The sequence below is a fragment of the Neodiprion virginianus genome, chromosome 3 (genome assembly GCF_021901495.1).
Source record: "Neodiprion virginianus isolate iyNeoVirg1 chromosome 3, iyNeoVirg1.1, whole genome shotgun sequence".
In the NCBI taxonomy this organism is placed as follows: domain Eukaryota; kingdom Metazoa; phylum Arthropoda; class Insecta; order Hymenoptera; family Diprionidae; genus Neodiprion; species Neodiprion virginianus.
The window spans coordinates 21,650,045-21,671,329 of record NC_060879.1 but is presented as its reverse complement, the minus strand read 5'-3'; the positions used below and the strand labels follow the sequence as shown (position 1 = coordinate 21,671,329).

The following is a 21,285-nucleotide window of genomic DNA, read 5'->3' as shown; positions in this document are numbered from 1 at the left end:
ATCGAGTTGTTTCAACTCAGTCTTGTTTCTTGGCTCGAAAGTCGCTGCTTGCAGTTGTGTACTTTATGCACATGCATATTGCATACCTATGTCATAATGTATAACGGTGCATGTATTATAGACACAATGGTGGCAGGGTAGTTAACAATGTAACACGCGGTGGCACCTACGTGAAATATATTTAGGTGTGGTAGTTATATTCGAGAACAAAAGCCGCCTCTGGAGAACATTTATCGAGGTAACGAGCTTTCTCGCCTCTGCAAGCCTCGTGTGACATTTTACGCTATACGTGCTGCATCGTGCACCACGGTTTACCACGCCACACTTAGAAATTGATTTTCCGTCACCGTCGGAGTTTGTTCAAAAGATCGCCTATGTGTACCTTTTACACGTGTACACGTGTACAATGTGCATATTAACAATTGTGTACATACATCGGTTGCACATGGGCACATCAGAGTCGCTATTATGTCCTCGAAAGATTTCAGTACTCGTCTTCTGCGGAGGGAATTTTTGGAATTCAATGGAATTTTTCAAGCGGCTTAAATAGCCTCGGTTAACTTTTAATCTCGATCGTTGGATAACTCGAGCATTTGGCTGAACGGTAAGAATTTTAATTACGCCAACTGCACTCTGGCAGCTTTTGAGTCGGGGGGTAAACTCGTCTTGATATCCGCGTCACGGAGCAAAGTCAAAGGCGATAGTAGGCAAAGCTCAAGGCTGCACAGACCTCCTCTCGAGTTCTCTTCTCGCAATCAGTGTTAATGTAGGTCAGTAGCAGTGGGTTGCTGCGAGGGTTTATATTATATATATTCACACAGGTATGCCACACGCCATACATATTACGACGTTAATGCCGCCTAAAATATTTACTACAAGATCTGTGTCGTTTTTATTGGAACTCATATACGATCGATGTATATCCATATAGTATAATATATATTACAGGTGACCTGGTTTTTCATACTTGTATGTATATAGAGCTATATTAAGTTGTGTATACAATTAATCGGGTCGTTAGTCAATTATAGTATAGGAGATTTCATTTGTGGAACGTACACGAGGAGTATTTTTTTTTTTTTTTTTTGCTTAATTTTGTGAGCATGTGTTACTCGTGACTGTAAATTATGGTTTAGCTGCGCGGTCCTATCCTAATAAATTCTACCGACCCGCGCAGACAGTGCGATTTTTTTTTCAATATTATATATCTACACGGCGACTTGTTGTACATTAAATGCCACAAAACCTAATGATTGGTCGCTGAATTTAAACTTTCTTAGAGGATTGAAGAAAATTAATAGAAGAAAAAGGGATATCGTTTTTATGCAGAATTGTTTGTACCGGAAGTTGAGCTTTAGATATCTTTAAACACAGTTGAAAAGTTTGCTTAAATTCAAATACGGAATTTCGTTTAAAGTATTCATACACAATGTATATAAATATACTAAATTTGCAAATCATATTGAACCAAGGATACAAAGCGTGGAATGTTTGTCCGACGATGCGAGGGCGTTTTTCAACACACATATGTTTAATGTATAAGCATGTCGTCACCGTGTATATATTTGTATGTTTCATATATATATAGGTATATATATATTTATACATGTATGTACATGTATGTTCGAAATACATGTATTGGCAGCGAATTCCTTGCACTCATTCTTGCCCACACCTAATTCCCTATTCAATTTATTTATATTTATATAATATATATAATATATATATATCTACATATATCTACAATATGCCTTCAATTACCTATAACAATTTATCAAACTCTGCACCTGAACCTCCGAACATTAGCGTATAATCTTGTGTGCATTTAATCTGCAATGAAAATGAAACTGTAATGTTTCTGCATTTTGTGTCGTTATAATATGTATAAACATTTTGTGCTGATTGATTACGATTTGCACACACGCGCACATATACACAGGTTTATACCCTAATACTTCGTTGGTTTAGAGCTTTATATTTTACGTAAAGTTTAACAGTTCATTTATAATTATATATGGTTTAGTAATTCATGTTTCCTAATTAAGAAAGCAGTCTACACTGGATTCGCTGGCGAGTATATGGAAAATCCTGTGAATACAATCACGTATGAATGAATGAAAATTTATGTATGTACGAGTGTGCTAATTAAGTTCGCTCCCGCGTACAAGTATTATACGTATGTGTAATATACATAGTGGAAACGTTGTAGGTATGTATAACGGTATGTGCGGAAATGTGTACATGCATATGTACAGTATTTTGTAGAAATGTGTGTATATATGCAGAGTATGATTGTGTTAGGAATAATTAGTGTGCAGTATATACGTGTGGGTCACCTCCATCGAGGGACTTTTAAAGGGGATGACCCAGGATGAAAAAAAGGAGAGGAGCCGGAACAAGGGAGCGAATGAGTCGAGTAGCGGCGAGTTGATTCCCATTGCGGAGTACCTGTAATGACGACTCCTAGAGATTACCGTGAAGTTTACGTAGAATTAAATTCGGTAATTGGAAGGCAGTGTTTTGTTTTCATCTTTTTGTTTGATCGTGAACTTACAATTTCTATACAGCCTTCACATTATCTGGAGAATAGGGTGGGGGTAAAAATGTGGAAGGATCGAAAAATCGAAGGGTCACAATATCAAATTTTGAAGAAGCGGAAACTTAATTCGTAGAATTACGAAATGTTTAAATTCAAAGTGCGGGGCAGTAAAAGAATAGAAAAGTCACAACGTAGAAACCCAAACTCTACAGAATCGTCGGAATTCCTCTCGATAATATAGAATCGTGATCAGATTCGCGATTTTGCCGTTTTATGGTTTGACCTTTCTATATTTTGTCTTTCTGTACTTCGACTTTGAAGATTTTCAATTTTCTATTCTTGGACTTTCCGCATTATAAAATTTTACGAATAAGATTTTCGCGTTTATGAAAATTTGATATTCTGGTCCTTCTGTCAATCGGTAATTCCGATTTTTTATCCCTACCCGGAGAATGATTCTTTTGCAGTACTGAACTCAACAGACCGAAAATAGACCCACTCATTGTGAGTACATACGTATACCTATATGTAAGTGTATGTATAACGTACACCTATGTATGCGAGAGAGGTATTTGAAATATTTTTTTAATTTTCATTTCGTGGATTTTTTTTCACAATTCACCTGGTGCACTTTGCGGAGAAACTTGACGATTTTAGCTCAGCACATAACGAGGATGGAAGCACTACTGTGTTCACATTCGCAATTAATTCCAGTTCAAAAATTCCGTAGGCGTGGATGAGCCTGATGTACTACACACCGTCCGTAACTGTGACAGCAATTGACTAACTACTTTTAGGCGTCTATGAAATTCACTGGCTAGAGTGAAACACAGGCAATTCATCTGCACAAGTGTACGGAAAAGTTTCAGAAGTTGAATTCCTCATTTCTGGGGTTATAATAACCGTGAAATTAAAATAAAATCTCCCCTGTCATGATTTTTTGTCGGACAATGAAGCGCTTATTCACTGATTAATACAGAGAATAATCGGGCAGAGATAACAAAATTGCAAGCGCGTCAAAGGCAGTCATGTATTAGACCTCACCTCACTGTTTGAATTCACATGTTCAGTAATTTACCTCTACTTCACTCATAGTTCTAGTCAAATTTTGAGCTATATCCTAGGTTATCTTATAGCAGATTCGGATTTGAGTGTAGTTTTTTCACCATAGGATTGAAAAAATCTTTATTGCAATTTGGCTAACTCATCTAGAGTAATTCACTCTCTTTTCGTGTGTTCTATACATTATGTTTGTGCTGAGATGTACCGTTTTTCTACTGATTTGGATGGCTTTTATTAATTGTAAACCGTCCCTCTGCAGATGAACAAGAGCTCTAAACTTTTATAGCCTTATAACCCTGGAACTAACGTTACCGCGTTTGTTCGAAATGTTTCTATGTAATCGGTTAACAATTTTTTTTTATTTATTTCACACCGGAAAATAATCACTTCAATATCCACGTCACCGTTAGTTTCGCGCGAACAATATGAGTGTTGGATTTACTACCCTTCAGGAAAATGAGGGACTAGCGCAGTATTTTGTTGAAGGTTCTATAGTTTTCTGTTAAAGTTACTGCAGGAATGTTGTGAGTTGCTATATCGACAGTCCCATTTTCCACGGTAGTAAAGTTAAAGTAATATTTTTTCATGTAACCTGACAATTCTCCAAAAACGTTTATCAGTATTGTTACGGCGTGTAGATGTTTACATTGTTACGCTCAAGAGCGTAAAATCAATTCTCAGAGCACTGGACGAAAAACAAATTGTGCAGGGTGCAAATAGTGCGTCAATGAACGGGTACATACGTAAAATGACCATAAAGTCGGAGTTGAACCATAATACACGTCTATTTAATCTGGGTAACTGTAATAACCGTAAAATTTCCCATTCATACGAAGTAATTTTTACACGTAATAATTATGGCGGACTACCTACGCTGTGTTAAATTTGTTAATTGTTAATTCGTCTCCACAGTACAACAGTGTATCGTATATACATACATATACGACGGTAATGTGGCAGTGGGAATAGGTTTACCGTGGTGAGAACATCGTATAACATACATGATAACGACTAAGCGGGGCACCCACGCTTTAGAAGTCCCCTAAAATAGATCGTGGCGGTGTATCACAGAGATACGCCCCTGTAACGGTGCCGATATCTTGGCACCAGCTGGGGGTGTTTTCAGTTAAGTTAGTAACTTGGACGGTAAAGTACAGCATCGTGTCTCTAGACTGTTGTCTCCCGGTCGACGTGGATGTACTCCACGAAACCGGGCTGCTGTTGTCAGGAGGCTGCGCCCAAAAGGGTCTCTTCGGTTGGTGCTCGGCGCGGCTTCTTTCCTTCGTACTGTCCTTCGTAACGGAGTCTTCGCGCCGATTTCTTGGACCTGTATAACGTGTAACAAACAACCAAGCACACGCAAATTCTCGTCAGTACATTTTCACTGCTTTCCAGGTACACCAAATTTTTCAACCATAAAATTTCAACGTCCTTTTGTTTATTGCTCTTGTCCATACCGCGCGATTTCCTTGGAGGTCAGGCAACGAAAGTTACGTTTGAGGTCTTGCAGTCTCATTGCTGAAAACATTCTCTGTATGCCTCAGCAGCCGATAACAGCCGACAGGGATTTTGCAAAGATTGTAAACGGAGTTCAGGCCTGATCAGAAATGGTGTCAAAAACCTAAAATGTTACTCCGGCTGCCTGTCTGCTGGCGCGGCGTCGGGTAGATTCAAGAAAATCGTTCGGCATGTCGGACAAGTAGCGAAGATGAGTTTAAAAAAAAGTTGTCTTTTCCAGGTTGGTTAAACAAGATTTTCAAGCCTTCCAACGATCTATTCACGGAATTCCGGTTTAAAAATTGCTTTACCCAGCCGAAAAGTTTTGAACCGCCGACTTTTTCATAAAAGCTTGAAAGGGGTCCTCGTGTTGAAAGAGGGTTTGTTTTGACATGTATATACTTACGAGTTCCTTTTATTTTTCAATTTCATTGATCTTCGCCATGAATTGTTTAGCAAAAACTCGAAGAGAAAACTCAATCAATCATAATCAGAGATAAGAAGCTACCGTGAGTCATCTGTGGAACTTGCCTCCAAACGCGATCAGACAGGCAATCGAAGCTTAATTATGTGTCGTTACATTTTGAAAAAGCAACTTACGGTTGCCTACCTACGGGCGTCTAGCGGCAAGTTTCACAGAAGATTCTCGGTGTACAGGAGAAAGAAACAGTAGAAAATAATCAAGATGAAATACGCGAAGAAGAAGCAGAAGAATAGGATAAAGGTAATTCAAAAACAGACACAGCGAGAGGTACAGAACAGCAAAACGATGCATAGATAGATGAAAAACAAGAATACCTGCCAATTAGGATAGCGAGGATACAGGCAAAGGCCGTAACGACGCCGGCGGTCCCGGCGACGAAGAGCCAAACGGCTGGAGGAAGCATGCCCAAGAGCCTTGCCCCGTTTCCACAGTGTTCCTCATCGTGACCAGACGGGCAATGGGGCCTGCCGTCGCACCATAGACTGGCAGCGATGCAGGCACCGAGTTCCGGGCATCTGTGCGGACAATCACCGGTTGCAGAGGTGTCATTTTCGACGCCACGTTCAGGGAGTCTCAGCTGCCTCCGGAGGGCGGATCTGCTCCTGGATATTTCGAGCCAAGAAGCCGCGGCCTGTCCCGGCTCCCTAGCGACGAAGTCGATGAGGAGGGCCGGGGCCTTTGGGGGTCCCAGCCAGGCGTCCCTGCCCACGCCCCCCTCCCCCTCGACGCTGAGCCACTCCTCGGAGAAGACGTGAACAGCGTACTCTCGGGCACCGGGCTCGGCTGGGCAGACGACCTTGAGAAGTTTCGGTGGCTTCCCGGAGTACAAGAGGACGCGATTGCTCGTTGGGCATCGCGGCGCGTCGCTGACGACGGGCTGGCCGTTGGCGGGGTTTGGGTCCAGGGGCAGGAACCAGCCCCAAGTGAGGAGGAACAGCGAGCGATTTTCCCGGGCCTCAACGAGCCACGGGAGGCCCTCGCAGTATATGTCAGGCCTGGACAGCGGGGGCGCGACGAACCTGAGCTCCCCACCTTCGCCCCGGACCCTCTGTTTCCGGGGGCACTCCGGCGCCCTGACGAGCTCGAAGCTCGCGTGGAAGAATACCGTCTCGAAGTCCTCGTGCGGGGCTTGCTGATCTACGAGGAACGTGATCTCGAGGGCCCGGCTCGTCGATATGTGGGTCAGGGGCAGGTGCGAGGTGTTGTCGCAAAGGCAGGCCCGCGGCAGTCTGAAGTCCCGCCAGGGCGCCTCGAAGAGCGTCAGGTGGGCCTCTCGCGACCCAACTTCCGGTGAGCAGCGCGGTCGCCCCGTGTGGAAGTCCCGCTCGCTCACGCAAGTCGTCAGCTCCCCGAGACTCGCGTTGTGCAGGGTGAGACGGACCCGCTCACCCGGGCCCCCCTCGACCCGATATCGGCACTCCAGCCGCGACGCGCCGCCCCTGCCGAAGAGGCGGACGTCCCTCGGTGAAGTTATTGTCCCAGCCCGCACCTTCCGCCACACCCGATTGCACGCACCCTCGATCCAGCTCTCGCCGCCCTGCAACGTTGCCACGAATTCGTACCGTGCCTGGGGGAGAGAAGGGAAGTATTTTTACGATTAGCACAGCACTTTTCGGAAAGAGAAGGAGGGGGTGTCTTTCACGGCTTAACGTGGTTCGCAAAATTCTCGGAGATCTCAGGTGGAAATATGAGATACGGTAAAGAGTATCGGTGTCCTTTCGCGACTCGCTAATGTACTTGGCGCGAAACTATAGATATATATCAGGACTATCTCTTCAGTTGAGAAAATTTTTAATCAAAAGCATTGCTTTGCTTGTCAGAAAGTTTTAAAAATATGTCTAAATTTTTATTCGCGGGATGCATTGAAATTAAATACCGCTTGGTGAAACGCGCACTTTTGAGGGAAACGTTACGTTTGAATGACTATCGCGCAAATATTTACCACTTTCCGTAATTTTATAAAAATTAATCAAGCCAAGTTCCATTTACTTCCCAATGATCTCTTATGTATTATACAGGGTGTCCCGTAACTTGCGGATAGTAAACCCTTCTCGTACGAAAAAAATGTATATAGATATATATATATATATATATAAATTCAAAATGTAGATGCTTAATATTATTGTCGTGTATTTGACAAACGATAAAATAAATACAAGTATATTCGAGTTTGCCTGCTTGTCATACAATATATTATTTTCGCTATATCTGGAGGAATTCATATTTTTTCTAAGGTTGGTTAGCGGTGTTGTGCATGAAAAATAAGGGCAGTAAAGTATTATAACTGAAATTCCTCTATCGCGCGTAATAGACAAAGTTATGATGCAAGAATGGTGGCTGTTTACCCACTCCGGGTACAAATTTTTCTTAATTTCTGATTAGGAAGAAGAATTACAGTTGACTTGAAATTTGGGAATTTGATACGGGGGCACCGAATACCAGAAATTACTTGACTTGGACGAAATTTGGCAACCGGAAGGTTTTGTGAACGTTGATAACTTGTCGGAAGCAGAAATGCTAAAATTCAAAATAGCGAAGCCAAATACCAACCATTCTGTGATAAACCACCTTATATCAAAACCTCTGATTTCCAAATTTCAAGCCTGCACCATTGTTCCGTAATACATACCCATACCTACAGCAACGTCAACGTGCAGTGCGGTAGAAAAATTTCTCTTGTAGTTGACCGTCCTTTTTTCTTACGCACAACAATATTGCTGCGGGTTGACAATTCCCGAGCTACGGAACACCCTGCATCATGATATGCGATAGGTGTGTATTTTTTTGAATGCAATCACGCAGCTAGATAGTCTCACAATTGGCCCAATATTATGTCAACCGAACAGAATAACAACATCGAAATCCAATTGGTTTGAGCGAACGCTATTGAAACCCATTCAAGCTGCAATCAATTCGGGGATCCGGATAGATATCTATAAACCCGACTACAGGTTGATGGAAAGGCAATAAAGTATCGACATAGGTATATCCGTCGAATGACAATAGTCGGGAGGCACAATATTTGCGAACTACCAATACCACCCGCCCGAGGTTGACTAAAGTGGGTAAAAAACAGCTTGTTTTTCCCAATCTATATCCAATCCAAAACAACGGGTAGAATACAAATAATTAGTACCTGAAAGTTGACTGTGTGCAGCACCGTTCCGGGCAAACTTTCCATCTTAAGAGTGAGAGTCGGGGCGACAGTGAGGTAGCTTTCTTCGGCGGTGCATGGCCTAGTGGCCCTGGTGGCATTGCGGAGAGCGGCGTGAGCGCAGAGTCTCGGTGCTTCGTCGCAAAGAGCAACGATGGGCAGCCCGTTGCTCGGTGTACCGTCCCAGAGGGTGATTTTTACGGCACAGGGCCGATCGGTCCGAGCGCTAACGTTGCTCTCGGCGTTGCCAGTGAGGTCACGTTGAGAATAGGACGAGAAGTAAATCCATACACGGTCGCCGGAGAGGCCCTGGATGTTCCAGGTGCAGCTCGATCCGGGCGGCAGAGAATGAAGAGGGGCCTTGAGGACGCCGGAGCGCCAGGCTGTGCCGTTAACGAAGAAGTGGCAGCCCTGGGTCCCGCGGGCGTAGTCGAGCCCGTCGGAGTCGACGAAGACGACCTCGGCCTCGAGTTCGAGCCTGAGCGCGGACGCGCCGAGGGGAATGGCGAGTGACGAGCTGCGAAATTCTACGAGCATGGTCGGGCCCCTTGCCGTGACGCGAGGGAGGGGCCCCCCGCAGTAGGTGAGAAGCACGGGGTCGTCGGGCCCCGTGCCGTCGCGAATGACGATGCGGTCCCGTTCGGGGGGGCAGTCCTGCCAGACGGCGAGGGTGGCGTTACTCGCGGCTAGGCCGGCGGGCCCCGGAGCACTGGGCCTGACGGCCATCATGGCGTGCTTGCAGGTGGGGACCTCCTTCTGGCGAAGATTCAGCAGGCAGGTCGCGTTGCGCGGATACTCCCCCGGGTAGTTCGGACTCTGGACGCGGCACCGCTTACGGTAGCACTCGTAGAAGTTCCTCGAGCAGTAAGTCCCCGGAACAGGGGCCCCCCGCTCGAACGGTAGCCCCGGCTGGCCCAGCCGCGCGATCGCCTCGCTCCGCGCGACGAAACGGTACCGCAGGCTGAACTCAAAGGGGACCGACGTCGGAGCGTGGAAGAGCCTGACGGAGGCCGTCACGGTGCTCGTTTCGCTGTAGTAGGAGGCGCGCCCCTTTCCCGCACCGCACCATGAGCCCCCCGTAAAGGGCCGACCCAGCTCCGCGAGCTGCAACGATCCTTCGGGGCAGCTGCCCGTCGCGTCCTCGGCGGCAGGGTCCAATCGGCCGATCTTGAACTCCTCCCAGAGCAGTTGGACCAGCTCGCCGTGCCCCGGACCCCCGGCTGTGAATGTCAGGTGGCAGAAGAAGGGTAGCCGCACCTGAACCGGACGCAGGAGCACCAGCTTGTACGTCCGGCCCTCGACCCCGTGGTACGTCCGGTTGCACGGCGTGCACAATGCCGGCTCGTCACTTCCGTCTCCGCAGTCGTCCTTACCGTCGCAGTACGCGTCGAGCGGCACGCAATGCCCGTCTTTGCAGCCCAGCTCCGCTAGCCCGCAGCTTCCCGCACCCTCCGCACCGCCCGATCCTCCTAGCATCACGATTATGCTCAACCATACTCCTTTCCAACCTCCCCCAGCATCAGCTCTGCCCTGAAATGGGAGGGAATTAAATAAAATGTCACGTGGGTTTGGAAGGAGCTGTGAGTTTCGACACAGTGACGCGAATTCGTAATTTCCTATCCTGATTTCCAACCAAACGTTGTATATAAACCTTTCATGGAAGTTTCGTGAATTTGTTTAATTCAATACTTCAGTAGTTTGCGGAAGAATAATTTGGTTTTATATATTCTTTTTTTATGTGAAACAAAGTTGAAGCGGATGTAACAGCTTTAAAAGAGTACTTAGGGACGTCGACCTTGCTAAAGTATAGGAGTATATATTCAAAAAGAGTGAAATTCAATTGGATATAACTTTTGCAATTATCGTTTTTAACGGAATTGTAAAAATACGACCTGATTATTTCATAACACTCTACTATATGCAGAGATGAAAAGCTGAAATTTTTTCCCAGACACTTTCCTATTTGTTCAACGTCGGATATTTATTATAGTAAGTACAGTTTTGGTTAAAATTCAATAATTTTTCACTGTAACTGGCATCTCAGATTTCGCCCAACACATCTTATACTTGTAAGATACATGGACAAACGTTGATAGTTCACGGAATGGAAGGTCTGCAAAGTCGAATATTGTAAGAATCCAGAAAGTTCAACATATTTTAAATTAGCGAGTGTCAACACTTGTATAAGTTTTAAATTGAAAAATTTAATATTCACGAGCCCAATTGTTCATCGAATTGAATTTCTCATTCGACCTCTCACTATCCAACATTCTGTAACGAGGAAGTAATAACTCAGTGAATTAGTAAATATATGTTGTCAACTCGTTTGTCAATTGATTAGAGTATTTTTTAATCGATATGAATGAACTTTACTGATTTCAAGTATAAAGTCACATCCAGAAAGAAATTTCATTAATTTTATACGACTAAGTATCGATTCGAATAGACGCGCATTCACAATTACAGTTGTAACTGTACCCGAAATATCTAATTCAACCCAGTGTGAAATAATGAATTCATTCGTGCACAATTCACGGTTCACAATAAAGTACGAAATATGTTTCGTGGAAAATGATACAATAAGGCTTGAACGAGCCATGAATTGACTGGGATCAAAGGAAATAATTATTTCACGTAAATTGAAAAATTAACACGTTAATCAACCTTCAACAGCAATATCCCTTGGATACAGAAACTGGGAACATGACCACATAACACAATACAGTAGTCTGTCATCGCGTTTCAAAAGTTAATCCCACTTTAAACTCTGATAGAAATATTTTCTCTACCAAAACTCTGCGAGGAAAGTCACCGCGCGGCAGGATACGCGAAAAATTTTCCTTCTCTTCTTATAATTTGTAAGATACACAAACAGTAATGAACATATCTAGGTGCCTTTCCGATTCGCACGTTAAATTTTGCGAGCGTACCTTTCGTCACATTCTAAAGTTACATCCGCAGAGGCAGAGCTGCGAGAAGAAGAGAGTGAAAACGTGAAGAAGTAGTGATGGAATTGATTCACGGAGGCCCTTGCTCAGGTAAGCGGGTACAGGCCGCAGGGGATAGTTTTACGAGGCCACTAGACTTTTCCCTCATCTTTATCCCAGAGCGGCGCGGTTTTTTGAGATGAGTGCGCTATTATCACCGGCCGGTCCTGCCGGACCCCGCAGCAAGCTTTGCTATTGTCTGCGTGAGGCGTAGGGGTGGGACGGAAGGGGTGGAAGTGGGGAAAAGAGGAGTGCAGAGGCGGCGGTTTGTCTCCGCGATAACCGCGAGGGTGGAAAAGAAGGTGTCCTGGACTACGGGAATGCTACTCGAACGGCGTTGGCTAAAAGTTTCCTTTCATCCTTTCAATACATATTTTTTTAGCTCTTCTTGTCCTTACATTATTTTTTCTTTTCACCCTTTCCTCTTCGTTCAACCGCTTACTTTTCAGTCTCAACAATTGCACCGTGGGAAACCGCTGCGCAGAACAAAAAGACGGGGATTGCAAATCGCTCGATCACGTAGTACGGTGATATTCGTGTAGTTATACCTGCCCACTTCTGGCTCCCTACATTTAAGGTTCGAAACGAAATGCGAGTTTCGATCCTATACGAATTGTGTGAAAAAATGACGGACGATGCAGCCGACGTTAAAAAATGGGAGTCATTGTTACATAATTCGTATAGAATCGAAGTCGCATTTTCTTTCGGACCGAAAATAGATTATAGCCAAAAATGGGTAGGCATACTTGAATATAAATGTAATAAGGCTTCGGGCGTTTTTTTTTTTTTTTTTTTGTGAAACTTGTCGCATCAACGCCAGTAGATAGACAACGAAACTAGATTTTGCATTCCATGCGCATCCGAAATGTATATTCGTTTATCTGTCTGCTGACGTAGAGCGGCGAATTTCACGATCAGAAAAAACAACCGGTATAGACGATATCGAACAACGCTGTTCGATTCACGACCCGATGAGCTTCGATAATTATTATACCTAGTAACTATAAGACTCGGTCCTGTCTAGCGGAATTGAACGATCGCCTGAATCACGGTAATGAAAAGGAGATAAGCCGCGAGCCCACTACGTACACCTGTTTTCCAACGGTAAACAGATGTGCATGAAATTGCTTAATATAACACTCCAGCCACCCCACTGAGCCTTGCTGGACATGCAACAGGCAAAATTCCACGGCCTCGAGACGGGTTGCAGTTTTTAAAGCAAAAAAAATAAAAAATGTTAGCACCTATAGAATACATGTTTGTCTGTACGTACGTATGAACACAAAGATAAAAATAAAACTGTACTCTGGAATTCCGACAGCGAATTTCGCGAAACATACTTAAAATTGTTCGCAACACGAGCCAACCCTACTATTGTAAAATTCAGGCTCTAGGTTCTATGGGTAATTCTTTCCGTTCAAAACGCATGCGGAAGTACATGTTTATTTAAAATTTCTGGAACGTCACACACGAAATACTCCATTTGTTAGAGGTCTATACAGAGATTCACAACACCATAAAAGGACCAGATCCATGGTGGATCTCTAAAAGACATCTACACAAATCCGCAATATCTATGGTCAGATTAAAGATTAAATCCAGTGATGGATATATATTGGATGTCTATGAATGTCCATGCACCTAAGTGGAGGACTGTAGAAAATTATCAGGCGGCGAATAGTTACTCTCTTCTCTCGCCACCAAACAGAGCTCTACAGTATACAAACCTCCAACGATTCTACCCTTTCGTTTACTTCGAATTTTGTCCGGTACTTAAGGATCCAGCTGTCCTTAAGTGCCTTTGACTTTTCGTCTAGGACAGAACAAAATGTGCACATAATAATTTTATAATATTTATGATGATACGTTAACAGGAGTATATTATACCGAAATAGCGTCGGTTAAAGGTATTAATTTCACGATATTTCCAATGAAGATCTATGTGGATATGTAGTAGAAGTCTGTATACCGGAAGTCTCCAGTGAAATTGTTGACTCCGAGCCACATTATCACCGCTAGTGCTAACACATGCACAACTTTGATGTGAGCCAAGTGTGGCGGATAGATATGCTGCAAACGAAAACTTGTGCATGTGTTGGCACTGGAGGTGATCGCGTGACTCGGAGTCGGCACGTTCACCAGAGACTCTCGGTATACTGGATCTGTAAGATCTTATAAGATAGTGATGCACGTGAATAATGAATAGGAAGTCCGTTGGAGGTTCAGGCTTATTCTCCACAAAATCGATGAAATCTCTAATCGACGCTTTGTGGATACCTAGTAGAGTTCTACAAGATGTATAACAAGCGGACATTTGAATCTCTAATAGAGCTCTCATGTACGTCATTTCAGTTGAAATGGATAGAGATGGATACGCGAATACATTTCGAACAATTTTATACTGTATCCGTTTTTTGTTATTCACGCGACGTATCTTTTGTTTTATTATTTTTTTTCTTACTGCGATTGGGATATAAAAGAATCAGAGGTAATTCGAGATCGCGAATAACCAACTCAGTGTTATTATACGTTAATTTTTTTGATATGAAATATTGGGAAACGGTAGTTAAGAAAAGCCAGTCTGAATCAGAAGATAGGAATAGAGGAAAAACGGTTTAAAAAATCTACATCATAGTGCGGTATTTGCGCCAATGATAGTTAACATGAATGAAACTACAGTCCTGCTATGTATAAATAGAAATAACTTTGAGCAAATTTAAAGAAGATGAGCTATAAAATTTTTAACGATTTGAGAAAAGATCTTATCCATCAAAACGTTCAGAATGCTTAAACTTTGGTATTTTCGGTTCGATACTGATGTTGCTGAGCTTCTTGTGGTTACCGTAGAAATCATCAAAGATCACCGGAAAAAAATCATCAATTCTCTCCAGAGTAAATAAGAATATATTTGTGTAAGCGCGGTACAACTAATGTTCGTCAACAGTTGAATTAGCGCCTGATAACTATATGCTATAATGCTCAATTTCTTTAATGTTTTTCAGCCAATTTGTGGGCAATATGGTCACGGAGCAAGTAAGAATCGGATCAAAACACTAGAGTTTAATCATTTTGATTACTCATATTGTTCATATCTTATCTGGTGCGATAATTCAAAGGGCATAGCCGGATAAGCAGGTCGAATCGGCCCCCGCTGAATTTTTGTCGGTACTTCAGGGATCAATTTGGACCCAAATGAAAATAATTCAGTGAAAATTTCAGCTATTAATCTTAAACGGTTTCCGAGTAATTGAAAAAAAACCTATTTTTTAGTATTTATTTTTTTTTTAATAGTAAAATTAAAAATTTTTTTTTGCTGATTTTTTTTTAAATACTTACGAGTAAAAGCTGTGAAATTTTTTTTTTTTTATGATTTCTAGACCAATAGCCGATTTTTAAACTAAAAAACAAAATTACAATTATTTTTTTTATGCCTATTTTAAAACATGCAATCACCAAATTTGGACAGAATACGTCTTTTATACCCCTCTGTACTCAGAAATTTTTTCAATTTTTTTGGTTTGGTGCAACGTCATGAAAAAAATTAAAAACCAATTTTTTGTTAATTATTTTATATTTCAACTGCTTAGAACACTACTTACAACTAATTATAAAATGTATTTATTCATAAAAATATTCATCAAAAACGTAAGTGGTCATCAAAATATTTGTTAATATTTTCGTCAATCTTCATCACTGTCTTCATTAATAACTACACAGCGCCCGGTATTATTGAAAATGCGACTTAAAATTTCTGCTGGTCTTACAATCCTCGATAAATATCTAGCATGTGATAGGTAATAAATAATAGCTGCTACATGCGAACAACAACCAACTGTACGCCGACCGTTGGCACAATCACAGCAATATCGAGAAATTCCGTTAACTCCATTTTTGCCACGATGATACTCAATGAAGCAGCGATATGTTTTTGCATTAATATGCCGAGATCTTACTTGAAATCTAAGAATGTTTTCAGCCGATCTTACGTACTGAAGGCTTATATTATTATCTTCATCCATCATCTCAGCTAAGTATGACACTGCTTGAGAAAGCTGGTATGATCCTGTCAGTAAAATATGCAATTAAGTCGCATTTTCAATAATACCGGGCGCTGTGTAGTTATTAATAAAGACAGTGATGAAGATTGACGAAAATATTAACAAATATTTTGATGACCACTTACGTTTTTGATGAATATTTTTATGAATAAATACATTTTATAATTAGTTGTAAGTAGTGTTCTAAGCAGTTGAAATATAAAATAATTAACAAAAAATTGGTTTTTAATTTTTTTCATGACGTTGCACCAAACCAAAAAAATTGAAAAAATTCCTGAGTACAGAGGGGTATAAAAGACGTATTCTGTCCAAATTTGGTGATTGCATGTTTTAAAATAGGCATAAAAAAAATAATTGTAATTTTGTTTTTTAGTTTAAAAATCGGCTATTGGTCTAGAAATCATAAAAAAAATTTTTTTCACAGCTTTTACTCGTAAGTATTTAAAAAAAAATCAGCAAAAAAAAATTTTAAATTTTACTATTAAAAAAAAAATAAATACTAAAAAATAGGTTTTTTTTCAATTACTCGGAAACCGTTTAAGATTAATAGCTGAAATTTTCACTGAATTATTTTCATTTGGGTCCAAATTGATCCCTGAAGTACCGACAAAAAAATCAGCGGGGGCCGATTCGACCTGCTTATCCGGCTATGCCCTTTATTCAGATCCATTTCTATTAAACATAATAAAGATGTTTCATTCGTGTTCACTATTGTGCCAATGTATGTAAGTGACATTGTTGAAAATTTTTTAAACAAGTTCTCTTTTTCCAAATTTTGATTCAACAGTTCCGACCAATATATCCTTAGACAACGTAGATTATCCTTAGACAACGCATAGTGTAAATATTTAACACCTACACGCGAAACGTTTTCTCTGACAATCGAGCAGAGCGGTCGCATCGGGGCGTTTCGAACAGTACGAGTTCTGTGTTTTGCTTTTATACAGATATCAAATATGCAAAGCCTTGGTAGAGAGAACCGCCTGGCATGGCAGAAATATTTCAAAAATGCAAAAAATAGAGGAGAGATATAAACGGCGAGTGCAGGATTGCGTTAGGGGGCGTATAGGGAAAGAGAGAGGGAGAGTTTGTAGCTGAACAAAAGCTCTGCCTTTTCACGCGACGCGACGGCTCGTAGTCAACGCGACACGACGTCAGCTCGACGTTTGTCTTTTCGTCCTTTCGCGGTTTAACGAGATGGTAAATAGAAGTTCGCGATCTGCAGTCGAGCGCGAGGTATCGTAGCGCGAAATAATTTCACTCCTGTCTCACAATTCGTACTCAAGTGAGACGGGTGAGCAAAAGCGATAGTTACAATGATTTTCTCTTTACACCAATAAACGAGTTTATTCGTCGCATAAATACCAATGTTTATAAAAAAAAAAAAAAACTAGGAATGAAAATTTCATTTGTCTCATACTTTTTGTTCAATTGAATTACTTGACAATTGACGTATATTTTAGCTTCAAGATTACCCGAAACAGCATTCGGTGAAATTAATCGATTTTGACAAGCTTTCAACATTTTGCAACGGATATCTCGATTATTTCAAACTGTATTTTTCAACTTATCCTTTTTTTCCACTCATACCGTCAATCATTATTCGCTCAACCGTATGGTAATTAATTAAAACCTGCTTTAGGGAGCGGATTATATCGTTTTGGACGGCTTGTTTTACGATACCCTGTACAAATTGCTGTTGCCAACGTTTTGAACGTGAATAGCTCAGGGTTCTAAATACAGGTGTATAAAAACATGGCAATAATGGAAATTTCTATAAACGTCGTCACCGAATCATATTCCGAGTCGAATCCACGCCCAACGTTATTCTATAATACATCAAAGCAATTTTGCAAGTGAGTGAATATAATAATAATCATATTACATAACGCATCAAGTATTCCAATACTCAGACAAAATTTTCTATCATTTTACTCCGAGGACCTGGATTTAATGTGCAATCTGAAGTTTGTCCTGAGACTTGCGGACACCCCGTCAATTACTTTGATTCACGGTCTGATGCTCGTCTCAAGGATTGTAATTAATTTTGGTACACATATGTCAAGCCAAAGTAAGCCATATAAATACGTAAGGTTGCACTCTTTCAATCTCGAGATTGAGACAAGTTTTTCAATCTCGACGCATGGTTCTTACAATAAAATCTGAGAATAATTGGATAATTCAACAGTCACAAGAAATCCGGGAAAAAATCTAGATCATATGGAAGTTGACCTTACGTATGGGTTACACGTGTAAAAAAGTAATTGAATGAAGCGAACGAACCCTACTGTACAATTTACGCAGGGGAGTGTTAAAGGTCAATTACCGCCATCAAAAAGATGCGTTGGTGGCAATACAATGAACAACACATCACCTTCACAATTTCATTTCCAAATCAATAATCGTTACAGCATTTACAGCTAACTGCAGGTACGATTATAATCAACAAATTGTCGTTGCAGGTAAGGAGTAGGAATAACGGATCAACACCATCGAGCATCCATCCACAATGGTTAGAAAAGTACGCGTCGAATAAAAGCGGGAGTGGGCACAAGCTTATCGAGTTTCGTGAAGTTTAAGAAAAATCGCAAACACAGGCAAGCGAGGGTGAAGTGCGTGAGAGAATGATCGAGATTGGGTAATCGTGGCAAGATGTTAATCAAGAATAGTAGAATCACAAGACCCACCATGCTGCGTCGTCATGCAGCTCTAAGCCGCCTCTTCGCTGTCCGCAGATCTGTGGTGCAGGTGGTAATACGCAAGTGATATCCTTTTCGGCATGTTCGCCCGGCGTATTACCCCAGCAATTTGACTCTTGGCACGCGTCTTGAATCCCCAGACGTAAGTACGCACGCAGTTAGACGACGAACAGTCAAACGGGCAAGACGCACGCACGCACGCACGCCGCACTAAATCACCTCTGCACCCATAAAAACCGGACAACAACGGCAGGAACAGCTCCAGCGCCTGTCACACGGCAAGCATGCACGCACCCACGCACCCACGTACGCGCGATCCGGGAGCGAATTGTACGCTGGAGTTGCACGCAGCACGAGGCACGATATGCTGGGGGCAGAGCCGAGAGCCTGGCCGCTGGGCGCCGTGTGCATCGATCGCCGTGTCGCCCTTATATACCCTGTGTACGAGAAATACCCTCCGCCCCCTCCACCCCCCCCCCCCGTTTCGCTCACGGTTCAAGATTCGCCCATCGGATTTCGTCCGATGAGTAGATCGAGGCAGACGCGCTATGATTTCCGCTTAATTAAGTTCGAGACCCCGGAGCTGCGGCTGGTGGGATTTTCCTATATAATGCGATCGGATACCGCCTACGCGATCATCGTGTGATCCAGTTTTCTCGGCTCGTTGTTACGCGCGTTCGATATCGAAGGCCGATGCGCGATGTATGTACCTGCGGACAGACAACCGGGTAGATAAGCCCGACGGCTACGGGAGAACCTGAAATGCATAAATATCTATCCCCGCTCACCACGCAGACGTAAGCGCGTCACGGACGTCGATTGAACGCCGCGAGCCTGTGCACATTGTTGGTTTGACGTCGATTGTCTACCGCGCGCAATCCCCGATTCAAATCCGTTCGGGCTAAAAAGTCGACGCGACCCGCTTCGCAATACTCATTCGCTCAGCGGCCGCAGGCTCCCCTCCTCGACCGCAAAAAAGAGAAAAAATTTACAGATCAGTATTCTTCAACTCGCGCACACCGTTGTTTCACCTTGGCTTTTTGAACTGTTAACATCGTGATGTATAATCTAGGTACACGAACTCTACGCTCTATGTCGCGCGTCGATAATTACGGTATTAGTCACCTATCACTCAGTGATCGATATTTGTAAGATTGCCGAGTTACCGCATACAACACCCGAAAGTTACGATGACGAGGGCGTTCTAATCCGCGCTTAGTGCGTCAATTTTCTACACCCGGGTGTAGAACAAAGTTTCATAACTAGCTTATAGTCTTGCACATATTTTTTCAAATATCGAATGTATAGGCAAAAACTTTACATTAATTGCAGCGAGGAAAGGGTTCAGTCATTATAACTGTGTATGTATCACAAAACGCATGAAAATGTATAAAATAAACCATTATTCATCAGTTTCGAAAACAACTTTCTCTTTCTCTCGTGAAAAAGACATCTTTCCCGTTTTCATTTTTATATCAACCAAAAGTTTTCACTTTTGGAGAATCTCCCTGGACTTCAGAGTACAAAATGTCGATTATTTCAAGGGTAGATTAATATCATGTCTTGAAATGCATACCAGTGTATGTAGAATCCAAGGGCGGCGAAACCACTATGGTAGGTGTGGAGCACTCAATGCCTCGAAATTTGGTAGGTGTGGAATTCCACAACTCAGATGTCTGCGGTTTTATAAAATCCAATTTTGTTTCAATTACTTGAGCATCACCGATGTTGCAAGATCACTTGGACGATGTAGCTATAATCCATATTCGCCAACATATAGCTGAAGAATTAGATCTTGATCTTCTGATAAACGAACTCGTCAACCGTAACTGCAGAAAAGCAACTTTTGGTATATCAAAGTAAAATAAAAGTGTATTTTGTGTAGGACAGATTGAAAGGTTTAAGGGTGTTAGTTTATGTTGGTCCAAATTAAGCCTCCCACACACCTACCCTCAGCTCCATATCTCGGAAATATACATTCCACCACTCCGGTAGAATCACATTTCGGGTACCAACAGTTTCTGCAGTATGTACTGTATATAGGTACTTGTCAAAAGGGGGAGTTCTACGTGTGCACATTAATATTTCAGAGTCAATTCGGTCGGCAGGGTTGGTCCGTCGAAATGCGTAACAATTCCGACGGTCGGTCGGTTAATTTTTTATTAATAATTCAAACCCGACTTAAGCTCACAATCAGTTGTATTCACGAATCCCTTTCCTCTTTAATATCCAGTTTGGTGTGCAGTCGGGGGTGCATTGTATGGCCGAGTGCTTATTGAAATCTTTTACCTTCGTAATTCAGTGATCGTTTTAAATATTTTTCCTGTGATTGAAAATAGACTTGTTAGTTGAATCTTTTGAAGATTTATAATCAATGAAGGTACATTAACTAAGACGGCAAGGAATTTAATCGGATGTAAGAAACGGATCATTATTATACACAGTTTAGTCTAATTCTTAGTAGTTGTAGTTAAATCATTATAGAACAAAACGTCAATTCAAGACTCTGAGTTCTTGATTTTTACGTGGATTCCTTGACTTATTATCCCAGCTTGTATGTACCACAAAATTGCTTGCGCAGAATCGCCGCGATAAGTCTTGGTAAGGAGCGAGGTATTCATCATCTCTCTCGCGAGCCAAATACTCTTGGGGATTCATTGATTCCTCGACTCGGAGTCAGCCAGCATAATGTCTGCCGATGTGAAGAAAGTCAGATTCGGCTGACGATATTCCAGTTGCAGCGAGTCGATAGATCCAGATGGTAGCGCGTTTGCGCAGCCAGATTGAAGCAACTTAAATCCGCGA

General features: G+C 42.2%; 1 protein-coding gene across 3 annotated transcripts; it reads right to left on the bottom strand.

Moving 5' to 3' along the window:
• Positions 1-998: 998 nt before the first annotated feature.
• Positions 999-20,739, bottom strand: LOC124301420 (uncharacterized). Of its 3 annotated transcripts, none has more exons than XM_046756419.1 (4): positions 20,057-20,739; positions 8,719-10,266; positions 5,901-7,149; positions 999-4,928 (listed from the first exon to the last, which is right to left on the bottom strand). In XM_046756419.1, the coding sequence occupies exons 2-4, from the start codon at positions 10,210-10,212 to the stop codon at positions 4,633-4,635; spliced, it is 3,039 nt and encodes a 1,012-aa protein (XP_046612375.1). In that variant the 5' UTR covers positions 10,213-10,266; positions 20,057-20,739; the 3' UTR covers positions 999-4,632. The 3 variants fall into 3 exon arrangements, with proteins under 3 accessions (XP_046612375.1, XP_046612374.1, XP_046612377.1); XM_046756418.1 differs by lacking the exon at positions 20,057-20,739 and adding an exon at positions 18,469-18,893; XM_046756421.1 differs by lacking the exon at positions 20,057-20,739 and adding an exon at positions 18,469-18,893 and having other exon boundaries at positions 4,695-4,928; positions 5,897-7,149.
• Between the last annotated feature and the right edge of the window lie 546 nt (positions 20,740-21,285).

Coding starts and splice junctions, on each gene's coding strand:
- LOC124301420 (XM_046756418.1), bottom strand. Junction 7,150..8,718: donor TGCACACAGTCAACTTTCAG/GTACTAATTATT, acceptor TCTCTCCCCCAG/GCACGGTACGAATTCGTGGC. Junction 4,929..5,900: donor TATCCTCGCTATCCTAATTG/GCAGGTATTCTT, acceptor CACGTTATACAG/GTCCAAGAAATCGGCGCGAA.